At 34.5% G+C, this 16,783-nt stretch overlaps 1 protein-coding gene across 11 annotated transcripts in view; it reads left to right on the forward strand.

The window, feature by feature from the left end:
- Ptprk (protein tyrosine phosphatase receptor type K) overlaps window positions 1–12,201 on the forward strand; it is a 522,697-nt gene extending 510,496 nt beyond the window's left edge. For all 11 annotated transcript variants that reach the window (XM_078019195.1, XM_078019197.1, XM_078019198.1 and 8 more), the window contains 8 exons: window positions 528–663; window positions 930–1,079; window positions 1,966–2,139; window positions 3,982–4,113; window positions 4,248–4,373; window positions 7,105–7,268; window positions 7,805–7,940; window positions 10,716–12,201. In XM_078019195.1, the coding sequence (XP_077875321.1) occupies window positions 528–663; window positions 930–1,079; window positions 1,966–2,139; window positions 3,982–4,113; window positions 4,248–4,373; window positions 7,105–7,268; window positions 7,805–7,940; window positions 10,716–10,769 (1,072 nt within the window). In that variant the 3' untranslated portion in view covers window positions 10,770–12,201. The remainder of the gene's footprint in view (window positions 1–527; window positions 664–929; window positions 1,080–1,965; window positions 2,140–3,981; window positions 4,114–4,247; window positions 4,374–7,104; window positions 7,269–7,804; window positions 7,941–10,715) is intronic.
- Window positions 12,202–16,783: the final 4,582 nt, after the last annotated feature.

The following is a 16,783-nucleotide window of genomic DNA, read 5'->3' on the forward strand; positions in this document are numbered from 1 at the left end:
GAGCATTTCCTGTGGATTGTGGCTACTCAGGTTTCCCCCTGAAAGGCTTTGGAACAAATGTGGGTTTTGCTCTCGTTTTTACAGGCATGTCTGTGAGACACTGAGCCTCATTCCCACATGGTTTTTCAGGAGACCCACAAGATGAATGTGAAATAATTTCCATTTGGAGTTAAAATTTATAGCCTGAATCCACCAACTAATTGATCCTATGAGTTTGAAATTATATGTATTAAATCAATGTGAAATGAAGACAATGTGAGAAAAGTATAGAATTTGAACAATGCATGTTCATTATTTTCAATCGGGAAACATTTTAAAACTCTTGTTCCAATCTTCTGTTTATACCAAGCCAGATACTCGACATGAAGTTATCTGTGCATTAATAAGTTTTTAAACAGCATGTACAAATTAAGCATCTCACACTGCATTAAATCAATTTGATTTCACCTCAAAGTGAAAAGATCTTTATTTAATGCCATAAAGATAAACATGTTTCTCACAATTTTTCAATTTAATGTTTTTCACAGTGCTGGGGCTGGACGAACTGGCTGTTACATTGTGATTGACATCATGCTGGACATGGCTGAAAGAGAGGGTGTTGTTGATATCTATAACTGTGTCAAAGCCTTAAGATCTCGTCGTATCAATATGGTCCAGACAGAGGTATATCAGTTTATCTCTAGTGAACTTTCTTTTTTTCTTTTCATCACCCATAAAACAAAATAGTAGAGTAGTAGGTTTAAAAAAATGGATAATCAATGTTAGATCACCAAATCATATAGGAAATTTTTGGTACTATAATATTTCCATAGAGAGAAAATTATCTATATCATCTGGGAATGACCTGCTGGGAATCAGGCATCTATCTACCTTTGACAGAAAAATGTTATTAAAATAGCATAAAATTTTCTTTTCCTTTCTTTTCGTAGGAACAGTACATTTTTATTCATGATGCCATTTTAGAAGCCTGCTTATGTGGAGAAACTGCTATCCCTGTCTGTGAATTTAAAGCTGCGTATTTTGATATGATTAGAATAGACTCTCAGACTAACTCTTCACATCTCAAAGATGAATTTCAGGTATGGACTATTTCTAAGGCCTCTTTTATGACTTGGTACAATTTGTTCTGGGCACTAATAGTTCTTTTAAGAAAGGTCTTTCAAGTCAAATTTATAACCTTTGACCCTATTTCAAGTATAATAAAATACCTGTCTCTTTCATTATACATATCATTGGAGTCACTTTTGTATTAATGAGCTCATTTCTCCTGTATCCTGAAGGGCAAATGAGTTCATACTCAGGGAAGAGAATGAGGACAAAATATTATAAAAGTCAAATTTGGTAATGATTTGTGTGTATTTATAACCTTTTTTTTCTCCATGTAACTTTGTGGATCTTGACCTTCTTGCTATTAACCATGTGAAGAGATCAAGCACATTAAGAAAAATAGCCGAAGTTTGTACTAAACTTTCTCTAAATAGCCCCAAATGTTTTACTGCCCTTAAAACATCCCTGAAGTTGGGTGAAAAATGAAGTCAAGGGTAAACTCTAGAAATTTAATCCCATGAATCTTAATTTAGCACTCTTCCCAATACTCACTGTGTCTTCAAATACCAAAATGTGATGGCAAATGTTAGTTTCCAACCCTGAAAGGTCATTATCAGCATCATGGACCACCCTGAGTGGATTTTCTTTGGTTAGGCAATGTATCTTACCGGTATATGTGTTGTTTACATTCACTTTCCTGTAAGAAGAAGCACCCTGAAAACTCTGCATCTTATTTCTTTGCACTTCTCAGGCTTCATTAGCTTTAACTAAAAAGTCTATCAGCCTGTCATAGTGGCAACTACCATTACCCACACAAATCCTTCACTTTCTACTTGGCCTCCTAAATTCTTGATGGGTGGGTATTATGCTATTAAATGGGTCACTGTCTTTTAACCTGGGTTCTCTTTTTCCTTTTAGACTCTGAATTCAGTCACCCCTCGACTACAAGCTGAAGACTGCAGTATAGCATGCCTGCCAAGGAACCATGACAAGAACCGTTTCATGGACATGCTGCCACCTGACAGATGTCTGCCTTTTTTAATTACAATTGATGGGGAGAGCAGTAACTACATCAATGCTGCTCTTATGGATGTAAGAGACTGCCTTCTTTGTTAGTGTAAAGTGCCATGAAAATCTACATAATACAACTAAACACTGGCTAGTTTTCTTGTCTAAGAATTTAAAATGGCTTAGAAAGAAAAATCGGAAACTTTGAAATACAAGTTTTTGGAGAGCTATTTTAGATTTTTCCTTACAGAAACTCTTAGTAGCTATACTTTTTGAAGTTTTATTGTAGATTAGAGCTTGATTGTCAATTATTATATAGGATAGACTGCAGGTTACATTTCCCATCTTAATTATTTTCAAAAAAGAAAGTCATGGCTAATCTGTTCTGAATATCATTAGGAATGAATGTTTTAAATGACAGAATGCCATATTGTACCAAATTTATACTAATTTGTAAAAATTGGGGGAACTTTAATCTGTGGCATTTAATATTCTAATAATTTATAGATAATTTGTTTTATTTACCATTAGTTAATAGAGACTACTTAAAAATAACTAGGGAAGTATTAACCCGGGTTAATACGATGTTAATCCATCCATTATCATGAAAGAGCTATCTTGTTTTATTCCAAGTTTTATCAAATGTGGGTACTCCAACATATACTTGGTGTATTAGTAATCCATAAATAGAATGACATGGAAAGAGAGTTTTAAATGATTTTAAATGATAAAGCTACCTTACTTTAGTTAACCTGGGAAAAAGCAAGACTATCAAGGTTCAGGATCATTTAAAATAGCTTACCATATTCATTTCTAGCTTTGGCCCTTTTGACTACTAAATCATAGCAAGAAGAAATTTGAAATCAGAAACCTTTTCTTTCTAACTATAATGAGGCTAAGTTGTTGCTCCTATTGTGTTTTCTAGAATTACCATCTGTAAATTAGCAGCCTTGTATAGAGTAGAAACTTGTAATAGCCCACATTCTACTCCCAAGACCAGTCTTATCCAGTGACTTGCTCTTATTTGTGCTACAGAGAAAAATAATCTAGACAAGCTCAAATAGAAAGCTCTCATCCTTATTGCACCTCACATCTTGCTGGTGGTTTAAATTAATACATAGAAAAATATATTTCTATTTTAGTATAGATTACGAATCTGAAGAAAACCAGATTTCCCAGACCAGATAGACATTGCCTTGACTATCCCCTCCTCTGGGAAAAGATAATATGTTGAGTCCTAATCAAAGGGCACTTAGTAAGCAAGGTGCCATCACACCCTTGACTGGGACCAAGATGTGTTAACTCTCTGTCACTTGAGAATTTTAAATGATTGAAACCGTCATTCCAAACACCGATGTTCACTGATGTTCACGGCCCAGGCATCATAGAAAATGGATTGCCTATTGCAAAATATGTTGTGGATACCCATATAATATAAAAACATGACAGTTGGAGATACCTGTGTTTGTTATTATTTGAAAAGGAGGGGAGTCAAACAGTTTTATTTATACACACACACATTCTCACAGGAGATTGACAGACAAACACACTGGGGATTTTGTGCTTACTTTGCCTTCAGTCTTTCAGAGACTCACTTACCTGTGGGAAATTGAAACAGCCCAGCAAATGGAAGATCTTTATCTCAATCTTTAGTTTCATCTTTTGTATTTGTACCATATTTATGTTTCTCAATGAAATTCAGTTCTTGAATTATTTTAAAGCCATCAATGTTTTCCCACCAAATTGATGCATTACTAGTTCCAGTGAATTCCAGTGACCCCCACAGCTTAGGCAGCACTCTGCCTCCATCTCTATGTATAGCCAGCAAGCACCTCTACTGTTCCTACATTGAAGTGTGTTGAATCTGGACAACCTATCTGATCATGCATTTTGAGTTATTATATTTTCTACCTCCTTTCTTCACAGAGCTACAGGCAACCAGCTGCTTTCATTGTCACACAATACCCACTGCCAAACACTGTGAAAGACTTCTGGAGATTAGTGTATGATTATGGCTGTACTTCCATTGTGATGCTAAATGAAGTCGACTTGTCCCAGGTTAATAGCCATGGATTGCTTTATTTATTTGTTTATAATTTAAGTAGTAATAAAATGCTAGTTTTTGCTGTATAGTACTCTAATTAGAAAAAATAATGCACCTTTATTTTTCTTTCAAAACATTCATCTCCTAGGGCTGCCCCCAGTACTGGCCAGAAGAGGGGATGCTACGATACGGCCCTATTCAAGTGGAATGTATGTCTTGTTCAATGGATTGTGATGTGATCAACCGGATATTTAGGATATGTAATTTAACAAGAGTAAGTCTTTGTTGGGTCATTCTAATGAGTCTGATTTAGAGCAAGCAGATCACCATCATGATGGGCTAGAATTCAATTCAGACAATAGAGAGTGAAGAATTCATAAATACTACATGATCTATCTCAAAGCTAGTAAACATCTAATACTTCAATACAAGGAAAAAGACATATCAAATGCAAGAAGTTAGAAATTTGAGCTAGATTTATGGGACACTTACTAGACTACCATATCCCATGGTGATCTAGACTCAGGTGCAGTGGTTCAATTACCAGTTGGGCCTGATGGCCTCAGTCTGGTTCCTGTGAAGGATGGCTGCATTTCTTATTAGTACTGACACTCAACAGATGCATGTGATTAAAAAATAAGAACATAATAGTGATGATGATGACAGAGAAGCTTTAGCCCAGAATGAAGGGATATATCAGATCAGCCTGTAGGAAAGACCAGTGTCATTATTCCAAGACCTGTGCATGAGAGAGAGATCCAGGACCAAAGGAGGAGATAAATCACAGCCATCACCGATTCTCTTCCAACACGAAACCTCATCTTTCTCTTAATGGCCTGATGTCCAATTCTGTCCAGATGTAAAAGGAGAAAGCCAGCTGATACCACTGTGCCTTTTCCCAACTGCTAAGTACTAGTTGTTTCCCTCAGAAATCTTTTCCCTGACTGTTCATACGCTTTACTCTAATGACAAGTTTGAGTATCTCGCCAAAAAAAAAGGTATTTATAATAAATATTGTTTTATGTAATCAGATAGCAAACAGTAAGTGAAAAGAAAACATTAGTAGCCTCCATAGACTTGTGCTTTTTAAAAGGGAAATTGCTGTGTTTTTTTAAAGTTCCAGCTTTACATATGTGTATTATTTTGAATATGTGATTAGGATTGTCTTGTTTCGGTGTTTCTCATATCCAAATGACTATATGTGTGTCGTGTTAATTAGTCTATATGTATATAACTATGAGCAAGGGATAAAATCATATCCAATTCTATTGCTCATTTCAGTGGGGAAAAAAGGATAACTTCAATCATGTCATAATACTCATGCATATCTTAGATGTTAATTTAAATGGAATCTCATTATGTCTGCACATCTGTTACATTATGGTTCTAGTAATATTTTAGCTGAGAAACTGTAGCTGCTAAACGAAGAAAGTAAAACTCATCTGTGAATTGAGATGTTTGTATACAAATTTTTCCAGGAACAAGACCTGAAATCTGTATTACTTTTTATAAGCATATATATTTATTTGTTTTTATTTATCTTCCTCTATATTTGATGTTCTGGTACATTCTTTTTTTTTGCTCTCATGCATTTTTTCCCCAGTTTGATTATTTAGTATTATTCACTTCATCAAGCTTTTAGTATGCACAAATAACAAGTTGGGTATTGTAGGAGTTGCATAAACCCTTATGATGTGGAACTTAGGATCTGATGCCTATGATACAGATTACTCACTGTGATGCATAATAGTGTTCCTTATAGTTCCTATCAAGAGTTTAAGGTTTTGATTTCTTTCAACAACATTACTATTTAAAAAGTATTACGTATACTGTGATAGAGTTTAGGAAGAAAAGAAAGATGTCCATATCTTTAAGGAATTTATATTTTGCCAAGGAAGATAAGAATTCAGCAACTAATTATATAATCATTTATATATTAATATGATTTACATATGATAGGGATTAAAAGTCCAAAATAAAGACTGTTTCACTGGATGATCTGACACAGCAGAGTGATCAAAGAAGACCTTTCTAAGATTGAGGTATTTTAAGCCCAAAATTAAGAACCTATAGGAGTTATTCAGAGTGAGGTAACCACGTAGTTTGTGTTGTTGTTTGGGGTACAAGTGATTGAACCCAGGAGCACTTAACCACTGAGCCACATCCCAGCCCTTTTATTTTTTTAATTTATCTTTATTTATTTTGGGACAGAGTCTTGAGAAGTTACCCAGGGCCTCAATAAGTTGCTGAGGCTGGTAATCAACCATCTTTTCTTGCCCAACATGGAGAGCTTTCCCAGGACAACTGAGTTTGAAATGTTCGCACAAAACCTATTTCAAATTGGTCACTCTTCTTGGGATTGAAAAGGGCAAGCAAGAAGGAAGTTTTCTAGATGAAAGAGACAGTTTCCAAAATCCCCCAGGCAAGAAGTGACTTGATAAATAGAATAAAGAAGTCAAAATGTCTAAAACTTGAATACCATGTTAGATTAAAAAAAAAATTGGAGAAGGAGGTGGAGCCAGATTATATAAGAACTTTTAAATTATGGCAGAGATTTGGATTTTATGCTAAGATCATTTGAAAGCCATTAAAGCAGGGAAGGACAAGAACATTTTTGTATTCAAAATAATCATGATGCCTGTACTAACAAGGGATTGGAGGGAGATCAAATTTCATTCAGGGCGATCAACTAGGAGGTAATTGTCACAATTGTAATTGGCAGTGGCCTAAAGAGGAGATAAATTTGCAAGTTATTTAGGAAACATAAAGATAGGGATCAACACTGAATTTGGAGCGTGAGGATAAACCAGGTATAGACAAAGATTCCCATGTTTTTTGCTGCTATAACCTGGAATGTCTCCATATGGGCATGTACATACTGGGGCTTACATCAAGTAGGCTCAATCCAATGTAAATTTCATTTGTATTGTTAATTGTATATACTTTTTATTTTTTTTCCCTAAATTCCAGTCTCAATTCACATAAAAATCCATTTCCCTCTACAGCCACAGGAAGGTTATCTGATGGTACAGCAGTTCCAATATCTAGGTTGGGCTTCTCATCGAGAAGTGCCTGGCTCCAAACGATCATTTTTGAAGCTGATTCTGCAGGTGGAAAAATGGCAGGAAGAATGTGAGGAGGGGGAAGGCCGGACGATCATCCACTGCTTGTAAGTGGGGCAGGTTGGCCCAGCCAGTCAGGGGGGCTTTTGGTGGGCATTTCCTCATTAGCCTTTGAAATTTTTGTGTCAAAGAATTCTCAACTGAAATCTTAACCGACCTCCCATATATATTTATATTTCTAAATAGAGCTTCTGCCTTATGATATTATAATTAAGTACTAATTTTAATTTTTCGATTTTCTAAATATTGATTATTTTATAGCTATTCATCTAATTGAAACTCTTTGGAACACTGTTCTGAACAACTTCTCTCATTTACACATTACAAATATGTCAGAATCTCAAGGAATCTGAGTTTCAGTACTCAGTGCCTATAGCATATTCCTAAGTGCAAGCTATTGAGCTCCCCCATCCTCAAGCTTCCTCCTCCCTGCCCTGTACACATATATGCATGAATATAAAGCAAAACAAAGATACGAATGAAAAAAATGTTGAAGACAATTCTTTGTTTCTCCTAACGTATATGACAGTATGACATGTGGTTCCCCAAACCTGAAAAAATACCTTTGCACTCTCTGTTTCAGAAATGGTGGTGGTCGAAGTGGTATGTTCTGTGCCATAGGCATCGTTGTTGAAATGGTGAAACGGCAAAATGTTGTTGATGTTTTCCATGCAGTAAAGACACTGAGGAACAGCAAGCCAAACATGGTGGAAGCCCCAGTAAGTCACAGTCTTGGACACAGAAGGGGTCTTAGAGGTTATATAGTCATATACCTACTTATCAATTGATTTAATGCACTTGAGGAAGCTGATGTGAAAAGGAATTGCAGAGACTTTCCTGCCTAATTGATAGATTGTGAAGTATCTTCCTCTGCCTACATAAATTAGTGAACATCACATAAAGTATTAATGATAAAGGAAATTCATTTTGAGAAATGCATAGGACTTTTTTTTCTATTATAGCCAACAAATATTTGCCATAATAAACCTTGGTGAATGGTTCTTTAAAAAAATCCTTCTATGTAGGCTGTTTCTCACTTATTTTTATTTCTTAAAGCTTATTGAGGTAACAGGGTAAACATGTATCTGAGGTCATACTCAGGTTAATTCAGTACCTTAGACACCCAGTGTTTTTAAAAGGCAGAGAAATTTATTTTAGTCTGTATTCACAATTATTCTTTTCCTGATCAAATTATAAATTGTTAAGCTATCATTATGCACAATTTTCAGCTTTTACAACAATAGAGCACAGTTCATATAATATTCTATGAGTTTGAGCTCATTAAAACCAGAACACAGCTTGGAGAATATGAGCTGATAGGTATATATGGGAAATTTCATCTGGGTGAGGCTGTATGTGGAGTAAGAAAGAAGGTTCTTACCTCTCTAACATATTTTACTTCTAAAGAGAGCTATCTGTGGGTTACACATATGTACATAATGGGATTAGGTTAGGAGCAGCTGTGTAGTTTATGCTCACAGAAAAGTAAACCAGAAAAACCAAGGCATCATTGTTCTTGCCCTACATTTATCAAGATGATCAGATAACTAAAATGAGCAATTCAATAAGCCTTAAACTATTTTCACCACTTCCTGCTCCTGGATTGTTCACACAAAATGTGCATTGCTTCCTGAGACAAAAATCTGAAGACTAAGGTTTATGTTCTTTCACTTTTACAAGTGGTAGCAGATTTCTACCCTTTCTAACCCCTTCTGACCCCTCTGCCCCATGTTGGACAAGATGATGTAGGTTTTGTCTGAGGTGCTAACAATTGAGGAGAGAGAGGGTAGATTTGAAGGATTTTCAAGGTAGAACTTGCAGATCTTCTTACAAAATGGATAGATAATAGTTATGCCCTTAAACTCTATTGTTTGAAGGTTTGTAATCTGTAAAATTTAAACTAAGCTTCCCTCACAAGGATTAAGTCATCTTAAAACCATCCTAGGGTTCACTTCTAGTTTCAGAATTCAACTTTTACCTTGAAATTTAAGGTTGATATCCCAGCTTTTCTTTAAATTAAGATCCTGTAGTTTAACTCTGCCATTGTAGAACATTCCAATGTGTTACTGTTTTCTTTTACATTCCTACCCCCATGAATCGTGTCCAAACATCAAGATTAATGATTAAAGTTCATTGTTCTGTGGGGTTTACCTGAATTTGGTACAGACATTTAGATTGTAAACAAAATTGATGGAGACTATTTTTAAAAGACACAACTTTCTAAGTACTCTTTGGGTCTTTCTATGTACTTACCATAGCATTAGGCTAATTTATATCATATTCACTTTGATAATTAGTATAAAATGATGAACTCCTCTTGGGAAAAGTTTTTTTTTTTAACCAGTTTCATTGTTAGAGACACCAAGAAGTTCTGTTTAGAAGTAATGCATATTTTAGATAGATAGTACTAAAGTTCAGTACTAAAGTACTATAGTTCAGCCTGAAGATTTACCTGCTTGGACAAAATTGGGAAGTTCAAAATGAGTTACATATTTTAAGTCAGAATTTATAATATGGTCTCTAAATTTTTCAAAATAATTGATAATTGATCAAGTCCATGGATAAATTTAAAAGAAAGATGATTTTAACTCAGAAACTTTTTGGCAACCAAGTTGTCTTAAAGGTTGCAGAAACAAATTGTTAGATATAAATAAAATTAAAATTTTTAAGAATCACTCTTTTACTTAACAAATATTTTTGTAAAATTTGCTTAAATTATACTCTGAAGGATCATGAACTATGACAAATATAAAAACTTAAAATTTCAAAAGGCACTTTAAAACAACTTTCTACTTTTCTCCCCCTCTTTCTTCCTTCCCCACCTCTCTCCTAAGACAATAATATAAAATATGGAGAAAAGTATTTGCACATTTTGTAAGCAATATAAAATAAAGAAAACAGTAAAAAGCAACTTAATAGTGAAACAATCAATATGATATATTTTTATGTAATGTTAGAGATATTAAGTAGCATGGGAAAAACTTCATAACATTGTTACATAAAAGACAATAAAATACAAAATTCTACAGCAAAATATGTAATTATATTCATTCTGAGATAATTATTTCAACCATGTAAAAAAGCAGGCTGAAACAAAGTAAGGCAATATTTAAACAGTTGGTTCTTATGGTTGAATTATAGCTCTTTTTCTGATTCTTTATATTTTTATGTGCTGAGAAAATTTTCTGTAATGATGAAGTATTACTACTATAATCATATAAAAAATCTGGACATTTCAGAATTTTTTGATAGAAAATATATCAAATTTTTGATAGAGAAAGATAAAATGTCTTTTAAATCATTTCTCTTTTTTAAAACAGGTGTTATTTGACTCAATTATAAAATATGTATGCCTAGATTTCACCTTGTATATATACAAATAATTTGAAATTCTTTAATAATGTAAACTTGATTTCAAGTACTCAGTTGTTAGCTGTTATTCACCATTCACCTTTTTAAAACTTCTCTCAACGCTTTTGTCTTAATGTTTTTAGGAACAGTACCGTTTCTGCTATGATGTAGCTTTGGAGTACCTGGAAACATCTTAGTTGGGTGAGACTTTTTACAGTGCATCCAACTGGAAACCGATTCACCTGTTGAGCCAGCAACTGTTGTACCTGTTACACCTGTGCAGAAAGATTTTAATGTGGGGGGTGGGAGGATTTTACATTTGAGAGGTAAAAGTATTTTTCTTATGAAGTTGTGTATCTTAATAAAAAGGACTTGATTAGTTTCTATTACTGTATTAAAGTGTCCACATTTAGTGTCACATAAATTATATTTAATAAGAACCAGATTCAAATGAGAACTTATCAGTGTTTGTACAGTGAATATGCAGCCTTTTCTCCTCATTTCAGTCAAACAACCACCACATGTTGCATGAATTCGTACTTTCTATGTGGCATTTCTCTCCCTTTTTAAAAGAAAAGCTGTTGAATCTTTAAAGAAAGAAGAAAAAAAAAGCTGTGCAAATTCATAGTAACTTTCATTTTTTATATGTTCCAAGTGTAGCAGATCTCTATATAAATATATAAATATATATAACTGGCTTATTTTCTTTTAATGTGCAATGATGGCTGGATCATTTAAAGTTCTTTTTAGAAAATAACATAAGCCAAAGACTCAAGTGTAAATATGTCTATATGGAGAAAGCACATTATATTTATTGGTTACTTACATTCCTTTTTTGATGGCTAAAATACTACCACCACACAATCATTTTTGTTTCCGAAGAAAGCTTTTTCTTTAGCTAAAATCAACTGCAAACGATTTTTGTAGATTATTTTTTGTATGTTTTAGTGTAAGTAGAGGATAAACTTTTTATTCATAAACCAGGAAGCAATGTTCTTTATAGTGATTCTCTTGTGTACATGCTTGTGAATTAAATTTATGTGAAACATCTTGGCAATTGTCTATTAATAGAGGACCAAATTAAAACGTTTTGCTGAAAATGTATAGTTTTTCACAATTTCATTAGGTGAACAATGGTTTGGTGATCATATACGAGAAATACACACATTAAAAGGCCTTGCTGGTGACTTGCACAATGTTGAACATAGCCTGTAAGCATTGTTTAAATTTTTAAGGAATCAATCTTTTCAGCCTGTGGCCAAGCACTGGTAGAGAACATAAGATGGCAACATTTATGCTTTCAGGGTCAAGTTTTAGCAAACTGTAAACTGTCAAGGTGATGAAATGTTTCTTTTGATGTTTAACTGCATATGCTTTGGGTTCTGACCGTAGAAAATGTAAACGAATCAATGCCAGATTCCTGTTTTGAGCGTTAACACAGGATACTCAAGTAAACCTAAATGTGGTCTTGTTCACATGCTCCTTGTAGCTGTAACTTCACATCATCGGCTTGCAGTTTGTTACTGACTACAGCATTCCAGTGTCCTCTTTCTAGATTGCCAGTTCATGACATGGTGCTTATAGAGATTTAATTAAAGTAAGAGTGAAATAAAGTTTTTGTAATTATAACAGTTATTGTTTGCACATGATTTTTCTCCTTTTAGTTTTCTTCTTTCACTTTCAAGAAAAGAGCATATTCCTACACTCACTGATACAAGTAAGGCTCAAAAATTTCATTAAAAGAATAACTAGTATCCAAACACTAACAATAGTTTGTTTTAGTTTTATTCCCTACATTGATTGCTAAAATGACCAAGTGAATGGAGGAAGGAACAGCCAGAGTACTGACATCCTTTTTTTTTTAATTTCTGTATTTATATGTCACTATTCATTTATTTAACACACTTTTTTACTTTATAACAAACTTGAGAACTAGTTTCTCTTCTACATTTTATCAATGGATGAAATTGAACCTAATGAGAAGGTAAATTTGGTAATAGGTTTAAATCTGAGTTTGACTTATTTCTCTCCATCTACTAAATACTCGGCTTCATGACCATCACAAAGATGAACACTTTATTCCTATTGTTTCTCATTAATTGATTTTCTGGTGATGTGTTACCATTATGGGCCTCCTCAAGCTCCCATTTGCTATGTGTGTTACTAGAACATTTGTGACTTTTACTGTAAGAATTCAGAGATAGTGACTTTCTGTTTTTGTAGGAAGGCTAATTTCCACTTAAACATGGAGGCATTTGACTATTAAAGATGGAGACTGTCTTAATCCATTTTCTGTTGCTGTAATGGAATTTCTGGGTTTAGGTAATTTTAAAGAAAATAGGTTGATGTTGGCTCCTATTCTGAAAATCTTCCGAGAGCTTCCAAAGTCCAAGAGCTTGGCTTACCATGAGTGTCTCATGTTACCTTAACTCATGGTGGAAAGGCAAGCAGGTGGGTGTGAAAGAGAGAAAGGGACCTAACACAGGGAAGCTAATCTATGCTCAAGAAAAAAGACACTAATCTGTTCATGAAAATTCTACTCCATGACCAAAATACCACACACTAGGCCCCATTCCCAATACTGCCACTTTAGGGACCAAACCTAATCATGAGTTTTGGTAAGAACAAATCATATTTAACAGAAATATTTAACAAATAACCTACAAACTCATCCAGGATTTCTTTGCCCAGTATGTTAACTATGTCCCTCGCTACTGAGGATTCTGGTCTTACTACGTGATCCTGATTTCATTTCTACATACATGATTGCACCTCACACCACCAAAATCACCATGAATACAGAAGTTCATGAAATTCAGCAGTCCACACAGGCTCCAAAATTGAAGTGAAGAGCAAAAGAAGTTCTTTTTCTCTAAATTAAGAAAGAAAAATATTATGCTTGCTCTGTTTGGACACCACAGAGGTTAATTCATCAAGAGACAATGGGTGAAGGGGGTCTGAATCTGTTTTTCAGTAAACTCATATTCAAAAATTCAGACTTGATATCCTTCAGGACTTTCCTAAGTAAACCTGCAAATGGATGGCCATGTCCTACCCAGCTGTGTTCCTCTGGGAAGATGTCTTGACAGAGCTGTAAAAGTTGACACCCTTTTTATCTCATGCTTTCCTATCCCTTTGTCAGTTATCCCTAAATGGCTGTCAGGAAGTTGAATTTTACAGATTCCATTCCTGTATATTATCACTAGAAAAATGTTGGAAGTATGTGTGGCCACAGACACACAGGCAAGTGGGAATTTGCAAGTTTTAACCAAGTTCTTTCGAAAGTGTTTTAGCCCACTAGTCTGAGCTGCCTACCTACTCTTTTCCTGGTATTTAGTTTCTGGAGAAAGGAAAAGTTTTTGGATGAAAGCATTACCATGTTGCAGCCAAATGATCCCTGACTTTGAGGAATAAACAAAAAGAAAGATATTTTTTTCCCTGGATATGAAGAAGACAATTTTACATGTACACTGACATGCTGGTGGGCTCATTCAGAATTCATCTTACCAAGAATCTCTGGAATTCCAGGCACTCATGTAACAAGCATGGAAGTCAGACACCAACAACTATTCCTTCTCAGATCTGCTCTGTTTTCAAAAAATGGAACCGATAAGGAAAGAGGTTCCCAGCATCTGAAAAACTTACTAGACACCAATAAATATTAAAATTCAGGACAGTAATGACTGCAGTTCAATGGCAATAAAAGATAATCTTTTAGCTCAGGAAGACTACTCTTGAGGTTAGCCTTGCTTTCATAAAGGAATGAAAATTGTACATTTATATTTCTTTTTTGAGCTTTGTAAGCATTCTTTTTTTTAATAACAAAATAGTCAGAAGTCAATATTCTGTCATAACCCTATTTAATACAGGTTCGATGTGCTATTTTATTTAATACCATTCTAAGGTAAAGGCAGCTGCTGTGCCTCACTTAATAATTTCTACTTATATGTTATTTCATAAAGTCTCCCCACAGCTTACAGAGACTTGAAGTAGGAGTGATATTATTTGAATTTGTTCACAACTCTGGTCTATTCAAGTGGTCTATAGAGTATTAGAATATTATCTCTCTGAAACTAAAAGGAAAAGCCCTGTCTTGGGATTAACTCTAAGTAAGGTGTAAGTGGCTTCTGGTATATAAATTGTCCAAAAAAATCAATGGAAATATGATAGATATATAACACTTTTGAACTTCTAGCATCCTCCAAAGTGAATTGAAATGTTAACCTGGAAGATAACAAACACCAGAGAGACACTGTTGATATCAAATCCTAAAATAAATTAATGGATGGGTTGCTAGGCCACTGAAACAAACATAAGGTCCCTATAGAACACCTGAAAGTTCTTTCTTTAATGTTAAAATCTGCCCATGGAGGAAAGAAGGGAGATATTTTATGACAGATAACATATCTCCTAATGTACTTTCCAATTGGAAAAAAATGATCTACAATACCTACAATCTAACACAGAAAACAGAGTTCTGCTTTATTCTGATGCAGTTGTATTAGTCTCAACATCTGATTACTCTTCTTTTAAGTTTTACTAGTCTTGATTCAGTCTGGAGTATGTTGCAATAAGGCCAAACAGAAACACACATTACGTAGATGTAGGCTATGTGATGATCTATCCAGATAGAGAAACAATCCCTAAATTGAGTCAGCATTGATTTATTTTCTTAAGTAGAAATCAGAATGCACTGGTGGACACAGGCCATGCATTTAGCCTATGGCTCACAATTTCGGAAACAAAATCAAACTGCAAAAGTAGAGGAAGTATGTCTGCCATGGAATCCACTTGTCACTTGAGAGGAGAAAGGCAAACTCGTAGCCACAGGGCTAGGAAGTACTATGAGAGGGGACTTGGGCCATGTATTTTTAAGAATAACCACTCAAGTGGTATTATTACAGCAAATATATTAAAAATGTGTTTTCTGCTATAAATATCTTTCATCTCTTTTATTTAAACAAATGCTTCTCTTGATTCATCTTTCATTTTTCACTGTCAATTGAAACACAGAGACTCGATATTCTGCCATCTTCAGCTCTACTATAAGCCCAAAAGCAATGAATGATACTGGTAAATGACAACTGCGATTGATATGGAGGTCCAGAGACAACAATATGGGGAGGCTGGCTCCCACTTGGAGTTGAAAGCACTTAATATCTAAAGAGGATGACACATACCTCCTGCTAGTCTAGCAATTGCTACATGGAATATGGACCCTTAGTGTCTTGTTTCTCATGAGAGTATAGAAATAAAAATGTTCATATTTTTAAAAATTTGTAATGTTGGTCACCAATTTATTTAAAAAGAAGAAGCAAAACAAAAACAAACCTTTGATCCTACCTCTTCACAACAAACAAACCCTCTGAAGACTATATCTGGTCTGGTATGTAGGAGCTCCAGTTCCAGGTTCATGACCAACATTGCAGAATAACAGGCTTACCTGTTTTGATCTTTAAAAAAAAATGTTTTTAAAAAACATGAGTTTTAATTGTGTCAAAATATCTATCATAACAGGGTTTTTTCTTCTTTTTTAAAAAAATTTTCTGTTTCAAAAATACGTGTGGATGAATCTTTACTTCTATGGTAGAAAAAATAAAAACATAAAATAAATGTCTCATTCTGCTCCCTAGAAATGAGATTGAATCCCGAAAAGCATATTTCAGAAAGTAACTCACATTTCACCTAGTAAGTGCACCCAAAATGATGACTAAAAAATAATTCTTTGGCAATTCAAATGGAGGGCATTTGCTCTGTGAGCCAGGGGATGGCTTGACCCCTTGGAGTCATAAGTGCACAATAGCATCTGTGGAACCGTGTTTCCAGATTGTGGTGGCACACGCTGACTTCCATGGCAGGTGCAAAACAGCATGGACTCCTGCCAGCCCACAATGGAAACCTGAACTCTACTTCCATAAATCTAATTCCCTGAAGCAGTGTCAGCAGACTGAAATTGATTTCTCTCCACTTTCATGCTATATTATTGGCATGATAAAGTGAGTACATATTTGTTAATTATTTTCTAATGTCCAATTCCTCACTGCTTAAGATGAAATGTGGTCAGTAAGGGGGAAAATATCTACTTTCACATAAGAAATCACAGGATTGATTTTAGCTGTGGAACAATAGAATGTAAGAGAAATGTTTGAGAGTACCACATCCAATGCCCTTATTAATAAGGTTAAGAAATTAAAAACTAGAGAAATCATAT

Source organism: Ictidomys tridecemlineatus, chromosome 8 (assembly GCF_052094955.1).
Source record: "Ictidomys tridecemlineatus isolate mIctTri1 chromosome 8, mIctTri1.hap1, whole genome shotgun sequence".
NCBI lineage: Eukaryota > Metazoa > Chordata > Mammalia > Rodentia > Sciuridae > Ictidomys > Ictidomys tridecemlineatus.